Below are 14684 nucleotides of genomic sequence, written 5' to 3'. Positions count from 1 at the left end.
CTGAGTAGTATTCCATAGTGTATATGTACCACAGTTTCTTTATCCATTCTTCAACTGATGGACACTTAGGCTGTTTCCATGTTCTGGCTATTATGAATAAGGCTGCTATGAACATGGTAACCTTGGGAAGACCACACACCGCAGTGCACATGCGGACCTCAGAGGGCAAGTGCTGAGGGGCTGGTTTTCACCTTCTACCTTGTGTAAGGCAGGATCTCAGTTTCTGCGGCTGCGTGGGACACTACAGGCTACATGGCCCACAAGCTTCTAGGCAATTCTCCGGTCTCTACCCACCATCTCACCATGGGAGTGCTATGATTATAGGTGTGACCTATGGCCCCCAGCTTTCTGTATGGTTTACAAGAATCTGAACTAGGGTCACCAGACTTGCATGACAAGCACTTTTAACCAATGAGCCGTTTCTGACACGCACCCCTCCCCCTTTTGGAGAGGGAGTGGTACAAGAGCTAGTGTAGCATAGGCGGGCCTCAAATGCAGCCAAGGTGGTCCTCCTTCCTTCACCCCCAAATGCCAAGACTATAGGCACTTGTCATCACAGCTGGAGACGCATTATGTGCTGCTAGGGACTGGGCCCGCGGCTTGCTTTGTGCATGCCAGACAACTCAATCAACTGAACTACCTACCCAGCTGCTAATGTAATTTCCTGATAGTTTGATTAACTGTGAGTGTGAGAGTGTGTGTGTGTGTGTGTGTGTGTGTGTGTGTGTGTGTGTGTGTGTGAGTGTGTGTGTGTGTGGTGTGTGCTCACGCTCACGCACACATTTGTGCATGCAAGCACATCCATGAAAGCATGTGTGACAGGTAGAGGACACCCCTGAGTGTTGATCTCTGTCGTCTTCTTTCTAGACAGGGTAATTTTTGCTTCCTGCCGGCACACACACGAGGCTAGCTGGCTGACAAGTTTCTGGGTACTCTCCTGTCTCAGCTCTCCTCGCGCTGTGGGCACACTGGGCCTGGGCCTGGCTTTCTGTGGAGTCTGGGTTTTAGCTCAGGTGCTGATGCTTGAGCAGCCTTTCTCAGCCCTGCTCTAATTGTTAAGCTAGAAACAGCTAACACAGCGTCCACAGGCGCGCGAAGCATAGCTGATAAGCCACCGACAGTTACGATGCCTGAGACAGCATGGTTTAAACAGCTAACACAGACCGTCAACAGGCGCGCGAAGCACAGCTGATAAGCCACTGACAGTTATGATGCCTGAGACAGCATGGTTTCTTTGAGTGGTGCTAAAAGTTTTTATAGAAAAAAAAAATTTGCCACTGCTTTAAAAGAATTTTCCAAGAAAGCAAGCAATTTTTATTTATTACTTAATAAAACAATATTTTCTTTATATATTTAAATTTTTTAATATAATCTACTTTTTGCTATAGTTAATAAGAGTAACACGTAAGTTTAATTACATTTCTAATAAAAATAATTCCTATTACTGACCCCTATCAGATAGAATCTTCTCTATATTTTCTACTTCCTCACCTAACAAAGGATGCTCAGATGTCAAATCCTCTCCTCTCCCCACAGCTACGGCTGCCGGAGACAGCGTGGGTGGCGGCGGTGTTCTGTCCATCCCCGCACACTCGTCCGGCTCCTCCGGCATTTCCTCCTCACACACATCTTCCACCTGGTAAACCTGCAATGACAAGCCAGGCTGCCTCGAAATAGTTCCAAAAATACATTTCATGAGGTATTTTGAGTTTTAGAAATTTTAATTCTAGGTGTACTAAATGTAAAAAAGCAAAGCAAAGGACTACACTAACAAGTTGAAAGCTTTGAAACTGCAAATCGAGATGCTTTACGACAGCAGTGTGTCTGAGAACACGCTGGCGGGCGGTTCAGCAAGCCGCTCATCACCGGCTTCCCAAATGACGACGGCCACATCTGAACACCTGCGATGGCTGCAAGCCACCACATGGGTGCTGGGAACTGAACTCAGGTCCTCTGGAAGAGCAGTCAGTGCTCTCAGCCTCTGAGCCATCTCTCCAGCCCCTCAAATAACTATTTTAAAAACAACTGCTTCTGTTCATTTCTACCTGCCATGAGTCAAAATACAGACACTCTAAGTAAATTTCCCAAAATAATATACATCAGGCCAATATATTGCCAAGGAAATTCTATATAAGACTATTCATGTTATTAAAGACTAAATTATAAAAATTGCTGTGTATGAAACCACAAGAAAGTCAGCAGTAATATTTTTATTCCCTCTCTGTTCTACTCAAGAATCAAACGCATTCTTACAAGCTAGGAGAATATATGCAGAAAACATTTTCTTTACAACAGTACACACACTCTCAGCTATATAGGTCTATTTCTGGCTCCCATGGGGAAGGTTTGGCCCCTTTTATCCAACTGTGACGGTTTTACTTTAGGGCTGTGACATCAAAACCACAGACGAGGAGCTATATAATTAACAAAATTACTCAATTGACGTTTTACTAAACTTGAGGGTTAAATTTCAAAGCATCTCCAGAAATTAGTAGAAGTCCTTTGTTTGCTACTTATGAAAAGATGACCGTCTACTAGCAGAAAGCTGTGAAGCAGCCCTTTCCTTTCATGTGTCAAAGCTTTCGCTTAAATTTACACAGATAGAGAGTTGGGTTTTTCTTTTTAAGATTTCTTGACTAATTAAAATTGTAATAAATCTTAACAAAAATAAAAAAGAACATTCACAAAATAACCTAAAGTGGCATCTACTATTACATTTTTAGTTAAATTGTTGGGAAAAACTTTGATAATTTTAGGTGTCTAGAATGTAATAATGAAAATAATCAAGATTTCTGAATTGGCATAAGCCATGTAAAGTACTATCAAGTTTCATTTATGAAGATATACGTAAAAAGTAATACTAGTTTAAAAAAAAAGAAACAATAAACTCTAAGCATCTACTTAGAATGATGTAAAACATCCATCCAGGAATGGTGGCACCACCCGGTAGCAAGCCTTAGCACAGAGAAGGCTGAGACAGAGTACTGAGTTCAAGACAAGCCTGGGTACATAGCAAGACCCATGTAAGCAACAGCAAAAAAGAATTAAACATCATTTTTGCAACAACAACAAAAAATCTTTCTAAAATCTCACTAGAGTTATTTTATGTTTAACATGGCATTTGAGTGTGATTTCCAAGCCAGGTATGAAACGGTCACCCTTTTTTGTAAGATGTTTTTTTCACAACCCAGAAGCTAGAAAACTGAGCAAGAGCCTCCTACACACAGCCACTGCTGCTGTACACTGCGCAGCTGACAGTCACTAGCATCTGTCATGTGACAGCAATATTTAATACGAGGGTAATACTCAGCACAGAATCCAATCGCTGGCCCCATGCCTAGGGGTTAGCAAAGACAACAACAGCCAGAAATAAGACGAAGAAACCTCTCTGGCTCCTAGCAGCTGAGTGTGCGCTCATGAGAGCTGGCCAGGGCAGCTGGACAACTGGCTTGTATAGCCAGTTCGACTTAAGCATTATGTTCCCCTAAAAAGACAACAACTTCCTACAGTGAGCATCACCTAGGAAGCTGCTAAAGCTCTGCCTCACCCTTGGCACCGCCATATGCGGCTCAACAGCTGCTTGTAGTATCTCTTAAGGAACCAAGGTTTGACCACCAACAGAATCCTGATTTTTGAAAAGTATTTTTTTAAAAGGAAATGGCCATAAATGAATAGTATTGTTGTTTTTTTTTTCAATTTTATCCATCAAAAAACACTATAAAATACATTTAATTCTTAAGATGAGGTTAAATACAGAGATCTCAGTTGGGCATGGTGGTGCACATCTTTAATCCCAGCACTCGGGAGGCAGAGGCAGGCGGATCTCTGTGAGTTTGAGGCCAGCCTGGTCTACAAAGGGAGTTCAGGACAGCCAGGGCTACACAGAGAAACCCTGTCTCAAAATAAATAAATAGATCTTTTTTATAATCTCCCAAAGAGGAAAGCAGGTTAACAGGTAAATAAAGTAGGTAAAAGGAATTTGTCACACATATCTGGCACAATCAGCACACACACAAAAAAAATCTAAATGCAACAACTAAAATATCAAGAAAGGCAGTAATTGGAGGTTTTACTCACAAGATCATTACAAAACTTGCACAAGTTCTAGTCAGCTCATAACTATAACTAGTCTAAACATAACGGGGGCCGCCACACTTACCTCAGTAAAGTCCATATTCCCATGTCTCCCTTTCCTAAATAAACTGAGGAGCATTTGTTTATTAGTTCTAAATCATCTACCCTCAACATATCTTATTTATACCTAAATCTCAACTTTAAAAAACAAACTTTTTATAGAAATATCTTTTTGAAAACATACTGGTTTAGTTTGATAAATCACCTTTTTCTTTCAAATTCTTATATACTGTTGGAAAGAAATATATCTCTATTTAAGTACTTGAAATAATCAAGGGTAGAAAAGGTGTTTTGATGGAAAAAAATTTAATCACAACAACAACAACAAAACAGCAACTTACTCAACAGCTGCTGTGAAAAGAATGGAAAGGAAACTGGTACAAAGATAGACAGCAGGCCCTGTGGCCACAGGGTAACAGAGGAACCTTCCAGAACTGGCAGTGGCCTTGTGTTTAAAACAGAGAGCAAAATCAGCAAAACAGAGCCAATACTACTTGTGACATAATATTTAAATATTTAAAGTGTTGGTTTTTGGTTTTTTTAAAAATTGTTTTGGGCTTTTGTCTTTTGGGTTTTTTTGTTTGTTTGGTTGGTTGGTTGTTGTTGTTGTTATTTTGAGGTTGGGCTGGGGGGTTGTTTTGGGTTTGTGGCATTTCTACACTAAATGTGTTGACTCGAAGTTCTCTTATGAGAAAATACATTTTAAAAACATATGGAATGTAGAATTACTATTTTTTGCTAATTGAAAAAAAAAAAGACACTGAACTAAATGTTGAGAAGATTAGATTAAATTAAATTTGATTCCTTCGAAGGTACCATATTTTTCTAAACTTTTGCTTTTCGTGTTTTTGTTTTGGCAGTACTAGGGATTGAACCATGCTAACTAATCAGGCACTCTCCCACTGAGCTACACCCTCAATACATAACCTGCTGTAAGTGCTCTAAAAACTCATTAAGAGAAAGAGCAGAGGCGTAAATAACTGGCAAGCTGGTCCAACACTGTTGCTTCTCTTGGGCTCTGGCTTCCCACGTAATCGCAGGTAGGACAGAGCAGTTCAGAGCCCATCAAGATCAAGGACAACAAACTGTAAACCTGAGTCCTGAGAGCGAACGCCTCCCGTCCTTCTGAGATCACTGCTAACACATCTGCTCCAGGGACTCTGCAGTCCAGCTGTTCTGGCCCTCACACGCCCTCCAGGGTGCCCAGAACGCACGCTCCTCTGCTCCAGCTTCCCAGGAACTGGGGGATGAGGGCATGGAACCATGTCTGACTTGCAGTGATTTTTCAAAATCTGACACAAAACTTCCTTTTAGAAAAATTCCTTTTCTCAGTAAGAAATTGAATTTGGTCATCTGATTAAACTCAGAAAGACCTTATTTCAATTTTCACATAAACCACTTTATAAATTTTAATAAGTCCTTCAGAGAAAATTTTGAAAAAGAAGAATATTTTCAAGCCTTTGCAGGCATCATACGACCCTTTCTAGGGTTCGTTCCGATACACTCCACTGAACCCCACAGCTCAGACTCTTCCTCCATGCATTACATCTCTCATTCTCAGGATCAAAGGCAGAGACTCAGGCTTAGCGTTTTAACCGAAAAATAACTTAAGTACCTATTTTCTCTTAGTAGATAGAAAATTTTAAAAGTCAGTTGTTTTGGTTTGTTTTTTTGTTTTTTTGTTTTTTGCAAAGTTCAACACTACCCTAGAATAAATTATTTTTTACAATTTTACTTACAAAACATACTTTATTCAAAAAAAGTTGTATCATACAATCATACCTCTTCCATGAAAGAAAAGCTGCTCAAGGCCCAGGACTTCCAATTCGTACAACTAAGAGGTTAGCTAGATAGACCATGCGTTTAAGAACATACAAGCCAACAGAAGGGATCTATGAAGGATAATCACCTTAAGAGAAAAAACTTTGTGCAGATGACACTGGTTCAAATGTATTCCCTTGGGGAAAAAAAATCAACTCTGTAAAGATAGCAGATGGATTTGTTTAAATAGTAATAAAATTAACGAGGGACTTTAACAACCATCACAAATTTAAAGCATGCAACCACACTACAACAAACGACATTTTTTTCCTTTGCCCATACAATACATCGTCAGAATACTGACGTAGGAAAAGTGCAAGCTTTAAGAATCATAGGTATTTAGACTCAGCAGTGCAGCACCGTGTGGGAGAAACAGCTTTACGTTCAGTTGAGCAAGAAAGTCAAAGAGCTGCCGAGGGCTTACCACTGGTGCATCAACAGGTGCCGGCGGCTGTACTTGAAGATTTACCGCAACAGTCTGTGGAGGAGGAAGAGTCTGAAATGGCAACTGGACCAAAGCTTCTGCGGCAGGGAGCTCCTCTTCTGACACCAAAGCATTCTGCACCAAAACCTGGCCCTGGGATAGAATTTCAGGCTGCACTTGTAAAGACTGCATAGACTGCAAGGGCAGCGGTGGGATCTGGGCTGGAGGAGATGTCGACATCTGTGGAGGGGTTGCGATTGGAATTGGGGGTGACTGTAGGGCTGAATATTGCTGGTGTGATGTTGGGGAGACAATCTGCTGACCAGGGGACACCAAGGCCGGCTGCTGGACGGGGCCAATGTGTACCACAGGGGATGCTGGGAGCGGAAGATGGGACGGAAGCGCCAGCTGTGCTGTGGGCTGTACCTGATCAGCAGCAGCAGCCTGCTGCAAACTCGGGCCTGTGTGAAGAGCTGAGGACACGAGAGGGTGTGGCTGGATAAGTGCCTGGGGGTGGATGATGATAGTAGGGGACTGGCTAGGGGAATGAGGCGGCGGAGGAGACACCACTACAGACTGCTGTGCCGACTGGGCCTGACTAGGAGACACAGTCAGAGGAGGGGGGTGGCTCTGAATTGGGGAGCAATGCTGTGACTGGGCACTACTGGGAGCTGGAGAAAGGCCATGGTTTGGGAGTGGGATACAGTGCTGGGAAGGGGGTGGATCTTGAGTTGGACTCTGAAGGGTGATTGGCTGAATCTGCTGTTGCTGCTGTTGTAGTACCAGCTGATGGTGGGAAACCTTAGGAGGAGGTGAGTGCAGAGGAATCTGTTGATGTTTGATTAGAGCATGAGGCTGAACTGGAGAATATGAAGCTGTGAGAGAGAAAAATGACAGTTAGTACTGACTTCAAATCAAGGTCGGTTTACATAAACCTAAGGGGCAGCGTCTGCATATCAGCCACAGTCACTGTAGTCCACTACACTGCAGTCTTAGGAACGACCAATGTCAAGTATTTTCCTTGTGAGGCTAAAAACACTGGGCAAAACCAGCTACCCGAGGGACCCTGAGGAAAGCAGTCTAGTCACATATGCACAGCTGCGCCTGCTCTGCGCTTCCAGCCGCCAGGGCAGCGTCCTTGGCAGTTAGCACTGGGGTCTCAATCAACAAGTACAGTGCACACAAGGGTGACTTCAAGCATGGCTCAAACTAATAGCAGAATCAGTTAGCTAGAAAGCTTCCCAAGTAAGCATTTCAGCTCTGATGAAGTCTTTATTAGCTGATCTGAGAGATAGTTATTTCACGTAAAACTCCAATTCATCAGAATACATGGCTGAATCTTGTAGTGTACCTGCCATCCCAAACCTAATGAGCAATCACTTTTCTTGCAAGGAATGAAAGAATGAGACCATGCTACCTAACTAAGGGGTGGTGCTTACCCCTTTCCACTCAATGGAAACCCCAGAGTGAATTAATTATATGGTGTGGTTGTACGGTACGAGATGGCAGTGCTTGGCATGAGACATTTCCACAGACGTGCTCACATCAGGGATCCGTCTAAACAGGGACGGCCCTCCATTGTGACTGGTTCCCACTCTGACGCCTCTTTACAGCGCAGAAGCCAATGAAATCCTCCCTACCCACAACTGAAAACTGAATGGCCTGGAAGATAAAATGAAATGATCGCCTAACACCACACAAACACTGTGCACATCTAAGCTGGGTATGGCAGGCACACCTTTAATCCCAGTACTCAGAAGGCAAAGGCACTCGGATCTCTGAGTTACAGGCCAGCCTGATCTATACAGAGTTACAGGCCAGTCAGGGCTATAAGGAAACCCGGTCTCAGAGTCTCCACTCCCTCCAGCCACCAAATAGTCCCTTAATTCAAATCTGAAGACAGAATCTTTTAACTCTCGCAATGTAAACATAAAAGTTACATAACACTTTGTATCCTTTTATATTCAACCACATTTATGGCAACAGCCTTATACAATAAGACAATAATTTTTGCCTTAAACTTTTTGTATTTGATTAAAATTTAAAGTTCAGGGAGCAGGCTGAGGAGACTTTTCAGGAGGTAAGAGCACTGGCTGCTCTCCCAGAGAACCAGAATTTCATTCCCAACACCCCCACAATGGCTCATAACTATCTGTCACTGCAGTCCCAGGGGATCTGACGGCTTCCTTTGCCTTTCTCAGGCACCAGGCACACATGATTATGTGCAATCATAAACACAGACAAAAGTCATGTATATAAATTGATTTGTTCAAAAATTGTAGCGATCCTTTAAGGAAATTAACATGTAGGAATGTCAATAGCTGTCTACTGACCATTCTTAAGTGGAGGCTGGGTTACAGCTCAGTGTGAGAACACACGCTTAGCATGCATATGCCATGGGTTCAAACCACACACTGAAAAAACAGTTAGGTCTAAAATTTAATCTAAAAAATATTCTTCACATAAGCTAGTAATTCAAATTAATGTTGTCAGCCCCCTACAATTATGGTGATGGCTCTGCTATACAGTGTTCAGCAAAGAGCAGTGCCTACACCCTGTCTATAAAGTGCATTCAGGTCTTGAATTAATACTTGTACAACAGCTGTGGGGCATGCGGCAGTTATCCCTCTGTCAGATAGAGAAATAGATCTTTTGGCCTCCATTAAAAATAAAACAAAGTTATAACTTAATTTTATCAACTTTTTCAAATACCTTTTTGTTTTTAAGTGTGTGTGTGTGTGTGTGTGTGTGTGTGTGTGTGTGTGTGTGGCGTTGAGAGGGCCTGCATCGGGCATCAAGCCTCCCTCGAGCTGAAGTCTCAGGCAGCTGCGAACCATCCAGCATGGGTCCTGGGAACACATCTCCACTCCTTGCAAGAGCAGCAATAACTCCTAAGTGCCGAGTGATCCCTCAGCCTCACAAGCACTGTAGTTGGCAGCAGAGATAGTACATCCACTACAACAGCTCCTGTGACCTCGGTAAGCAACCTGCCATTGGAGTAGGGAACAGTCTACTGTTCATCTAAGTTAAGTCAGAGAGCGTAGGAACAAGTCCTAGAGTGTGAGGTCTATGAGCAAGGAAAGCTGATAATTTCTAGAAAACTGTTGGTTTTCTAGAAACCTATTGGTTAATTTCTCTGACTTTAATGAACACTTAATTATTGTCAGAGTGGCCTAATATGTGACAGATTGACTGACATGATATCTCTCATTATTTATAATACTGTGTAATTTCATTCAATAATTTTACAACCTCACAACGTAGCTATGGTACTAAGCTAATGCAATATATGACCAATTAACTAAGACCACCTATCAAAGAGAGCAGCACTGAGTCTGCCAGAGCCGCAAATCCTGAGCCGAGGGCTGCTATAAACTATTGGTTCCCCTTTCCCCAAATTCACATGATAAAGCCATAGAGGTTAGAGGCTAGGAAATTAACATCACCTGGGATCCTGGAAGTGAGCCTGTCACATGGCAGAGATTTGTATACAAATAAAAAGAGATCCAGGGCTGATGATGGGGCTCAACAGATAAAGGCACTTGATGCCAAGCCTGATGACCTATGTAAAAGGAAAGAACCAACTCCAGGCTGTCCTCTGACCTGGACACGTACTCTGCGACATGCCCAGGCCCCATGCTACCCTACACACAGAATGAGAACACAGATTCTAAAGACTTATCAGAGAGCTCCCCTCCACCACTGTGCACTCAGAAGTACATGTCACAGCAAAGAGAAACAAAGACAAAAAAGACCATCCTCATCAGAAACTGGGCATTGCCCGACTTTGACCTGGAACTTTCAAGGTACCTACTCTATAACATTTCATGGTGGCGCTAGACCAAACCAGTAGAGGACCCTTTCACTACAAGTTGAATTAATGTCTAGAGAAGAAAAAAGAAAAAACTCCTCTAAAAACTGCTCAAGTTTTTTCAGATGTAACACATTAATATCATATGATTTCTAATAAATATGTGGTAGAGGTGAACTTTTACCTTTATATATTAAAAACAACTATCAGAATTGTAAGTCAGGCATAGTGGAAGACTGAGGCAGGAGAGGTGTCATGAATTCAAGGCCAGCCTCAAGTACTGTCTTATAGATAGATAGATAGATAGATAGATAGATAGATAGATAATAGACAGATAGACAGACAGATAAAATTGCTAACAAGTGAAAGCTCTTTCCCTCAAGGAAAAATGATAAAGAAACCAAGTTATTTTTACACTCTAAAAATAAATGCAAGAAAAAAGTAGCCATGTCCATTATAGTAACTATTAGGCAACTACATTAGAATATAAATAGAGGGTGTGGTCTTTTTCTCTACTTAAAATGACTGTTGGCACAGTTCTAGCTAAGGCAAAGAATAAGATGGCAGGTTTCACAGCGCTGCCCTTGACCAGTCACTTAAGGGTGAGGAGGCCAATGCTGCTGCACACTGACTAACAACCCTGGCAGGGCACTACTTTGAATGCTGTGCAAAACTCAGTTGTCTGCCCTTAGAGACAACACAGACCAGGACATAGATATTTATAAACTAAGAATCATTCATAACCCTCCAAACCCCTGTGACAACTGAACCACGCTAACGGGAAAGGCCGTGGGAAACTGGGCGGCTGATCCATCAAACATAAACCTGCCTACCTTTTACAGGCAAATGATGTGAGGCACAACTTAGTGCTATTAACATGAAAAGGTGAATTTGAAAGAAGATGAAAAGACCTAGTAAAGCAGAGCGCTGGCGAGCAGTGCCTACTCCAGCAGACACGCTGTCTGGCAAAGATGCACACAGACAAGGACTGTTGGCAAAGTTTCTGAGTAAGGAGACGTCTTCATCTCTGCTGAAGCAAAGGAGCACCGGCCATACTAACACAGAAGAAACATGACAAGAAGCTGAAGGCTGTGACTGCACATCAGAGCGCTTGTGCAGCAAGCGTGTGAGCCTCTACACTCAAGCCCCAGAACCAAACACAAAGAAATCAGTCTACTGGGGGGTAGGGGGAGAAGTAGATTTCAATACTAGAGAACTAGAGGCAGGAAGCTCACTCTGGAAGGTCCCAAGATTTCCAGTTGAAGAACAGTGAGGCAACTGGGCGAGGTGGCACACCACTCTGAACCCGACACTCAGGAGTCAGCGGCAGGCAGCTCTCTGTAAGCCTGAGAGCAGCCTGATCTACAGAGTGAGTACAGGAAAGCCAGGGCCACACAGTGAAAGCCTGTCATGAGAAAAGGACCATGAAGCCGGGCTACCTGCAGGCGACCCTGACCCACTGGTGAGAATGGAAAGAGGTGATTCCTTGACAAGACTCTCCCAGATGGCATCCCACACGGGCTTTATTTGCACAATCTTTTGTTTTAAAAAAGCAACAAATTCTTCCCACTAATGACTTAAACAAAATACACTTAGTTTTTCACTACAATTTTAAAAATATGTTCCACTAAAGCTAAGACATTCTTTTTTTAAAGCTAAGAGGTTGTATTAATATAAAAAGAGACCAGCACATCATAAACATGAAGGGCCATCTTTTCTGCTGTTATAATTTATTTCAGCTACTAGGCTTTCTGAATACTTTTCCAAGCTACTTAGTGAGGTCTTCTTTAGCTTACAAACATCCTCATTTTAAAATGTCTTTAAGTTGTCATTCTTATTTAAGTAGTGGACATCCTTTGTTTTTCGGTCTGCTAAGAAAACAAATAAGACACCTATTTTCAATGAACATTTATCCCACCTGGTGCTATTAGTTGGTGAATGCTTGATGTCCGAGTGACAGCCGTGCTTCGAGATTCCAGACTCGGGCTTCCTCCCTTCTTGCTCTCGGGAGAAGGGTCTCGTTGGCTGACTTTAGAACTGGTCACTGTTGTTTTATTATGGCAAATTGTCAATGACTGAGTTTGACCAGTGCTTTTTGGTGGGCCATTCTGTGAGCTAGATAAGACACCCAGCTTCTGGCTGCGTAATGTTAAATTCTGAACCTAAGAACCACATAATAAAAAGTAAAGATGAGAACAGATGGCTTTAGCTGATACGGCAGTCATTACAATAACAGCAATTAATACTGTGCCTCCTACCTGCGGAGGCCCAAGCTCCTGCGACAGCCGACTAAGCCTAAGGGAAGGAGAGCCACAGGCTAAGTGAGCATATCTTACAAGGTATGTGGAGGGTTAAAGGCTACAGTGGGCAGGTAAGGCATACTTGTGAGTGAAGATCTATCAGGAGAATGGGAAGGATGCGAGGAACTAAATGAAAACCAAACAAATACTGAGGGGAGGGCTGAAGGCAAATGAACTAGAAAAATGAGGAAATGGCTCTGGAGCACACTGCATTAACAGTGACTAACTCTAAATGTGTTAGGGCAATAGTGCTGCAAGACACTTGATGCATCTAACCATCCACTCCATTGTGACACTAAGGAGAAGCATTTTCAGAAAACTTTAAGTTGTGTTACTGACCACACCTTGCCTTTGAGAAATGGCTTCTTTGAGCTGAAATATTACACACAGCTCTGAAATGGGTCTGTGTGGAGCCCTGCATAAACAGGGGCCACTGTAAACACTGTAAGCTAACAGGAGTGCCCTACTTCACCTCACTTGAGCCTCTCCAAAGAGCAAAGCAGAAAGTGCCTTACCAAAAGCTGCAGAGTTCTACCTATCTGGAACATGCGCCTCACACACTAGTGCTAGCAGTGCTCAGTCCTCAGAGGCTCAAAGGAGGTCCCAGCAATGAAGCTAAGGACATGCCGCTGCCTTCTAACTTCCTCGGCCGCAGTGCGCTGACTCTACAATACACCTTAGCAGGTGCTCAAGTCTACACGCCCTGCCCAAATGCCAACACAGCGTCAACAGAAGGCAAATAAATGTTCGTGCCAGACAAGCTTCAATCAATTCTTTAGCTACTGCTAAGTTGTGGAAATGAAGTGCTTCCCAATTCAGCGCCCCCAAAACACACGTATATTGAAAGTTTGGTCCCAAGCACAGGGGGTGCTCAGAGGTGGCATTTTTGAAAAGTGACAGATAAGGACTCCATCAATGGTTTAATTAGCAAATGAACTTAAACTGTGAATAGACTATTAGGAGGTGTGGGTCTATAGAACAGGAAAGTGGTCTGAGGAAGGTGGGGATTTGTGTCCCTGGTCCCTTCCTCTTACCTTCTCTGCCTGTCCACCAAGAAGTAAACAACTAGGCTCTTTCACAATCTCCAGACATGACGCTCTGTCTCTATGCCCACACACTGCTGCCATGACAGTCTGTCTCTATGCCCACACACTGCTGCCATGATGCTCTGTCTCTATGCCCACACACTGCTGCCATGACGCTCTGTCTCTATGCCCACACACTGCTGCCATGACGCTCTGTCTCTATGCCCACACACTGCTGCCATGACGCTCTGTCTCTATGCCCACACACTGCTGCCATGATGCTCTGTCTCTATGCCCACACACTGCTGCCATGACGCTCTGTCTCTATGCCCACACACTGCTGCCATGACGCTCTGTCTCTATGCCCACACACTGCTGCCATGACGCTCTGTCTCTATGCCCACACACTGCTGCCATGATGCTCTGTCTCTATGCCCACACACTGCTGCCATGACGCTCTGTCTCTATGCCCACACACTGCTGCCATGATGCTCTGTCTCTATGCCCACACACTGCTGCCATGACGCTCTGTCTCTATGCCCACACACTGCTGCCATGATGCTCTGTCTCTATGCCCACACACTGCTGCCATGACGCTCTGTCTCTATGCACACACACTGCTGCCATGACGCTCTGTCTCTATGCACACACACTGCTGCCATGACGCTCTGTCTCTATGCCCACACACTGCTGCCATGATGCTCTGTCTCTATGCCCACACACTGCTGCCATGACAGTCTGTCTCTATGCCCACACACTGCTGCCATGACGCTCTGTCTCTATGCCCACACACTGCTGCCATGACGCTCTACCTCTATGGCCCCAGAAAAGAACAGCAAGAAATGTGAACTGAAACCACAGGCCAAAACAAATTTCCCTCGTCTTAAATTGGTTTTCCTGGATTATTTGTTACGGCAACAAAAACTGACTAATATAACCACCTGAAAAACTTTCTCAGTGAGATCACACTAAGTATCTTCTCAGATTTCCTCACATATATTAATATGTGTCAATATATATTAATAGCCACTATTATTAATGTTTCATGCCAAAAGTAAAATGTACTGTATTCCTTGGATTGCCACTCAAAAGCTCACAACGTAGGCCCAAACCACATAGAGCCCACTTATCCAATCTACAATTCTTTTTCTTTTTTTCTTTTTTGGTTT

The 14684-nt window shown here is 43.3% G+C and overlaps 1 protein-coding gene across 8 annotated transcripts in view; it reads right to left on the bottom strand.

Moving 5' to 3' along the window:
* The window catches only part of PHC3 (polyhomeotic homolog 3), a 73698-nt gene that overhangs the window by 31514 nt on the left and 27500 nt on the right, over window positions 1-14684 (bottom strand). For 5 of the 8 annotated variants that reach the window (XM_084769362.1, XM_084769365.1, XM_084769367.1 and 2 more), the window contains 4 exons: window positions 12109-12352; window positions 6380-7254; window positions 6044-6091; window positions 1492-1645 (listed from right to left, as the gene is read on the bottom strand). In XM_084769362.1, the coding sequence (XP_084625488.1) occupies window positions 1492-1645; window positions 6044-6091; window positions 6380-7254; window positions 12109-12352 (1321 nt within the window). The remainder of the gene's footprint in view (window positions 1-1491; window positions 1646-6043; window positions 6092-6379; window positions 7255-12108; window positions 12353-14684) is intronic. The other 3 variants (XM_084769364.1, XM_084769366.1, XM_084769369.1) reach the window with 2 other exon arrangements.

The sequence above is a fragment of the Acomys minous genome (assembly GCF_964271855.1).
Source record: "Acomys minous genome assembly, chromosome: 19".
NCBI lineage: Eukaryota > Metazoa > Chordata > Mammalia > Rodentia > Muridae > Acomys > Acomys minous.
The sequence above is the reverse complement of the archived record's forward strand: the minus strand, read 5'-3'. Positions and strand labels throughout refer to the sequence as shown.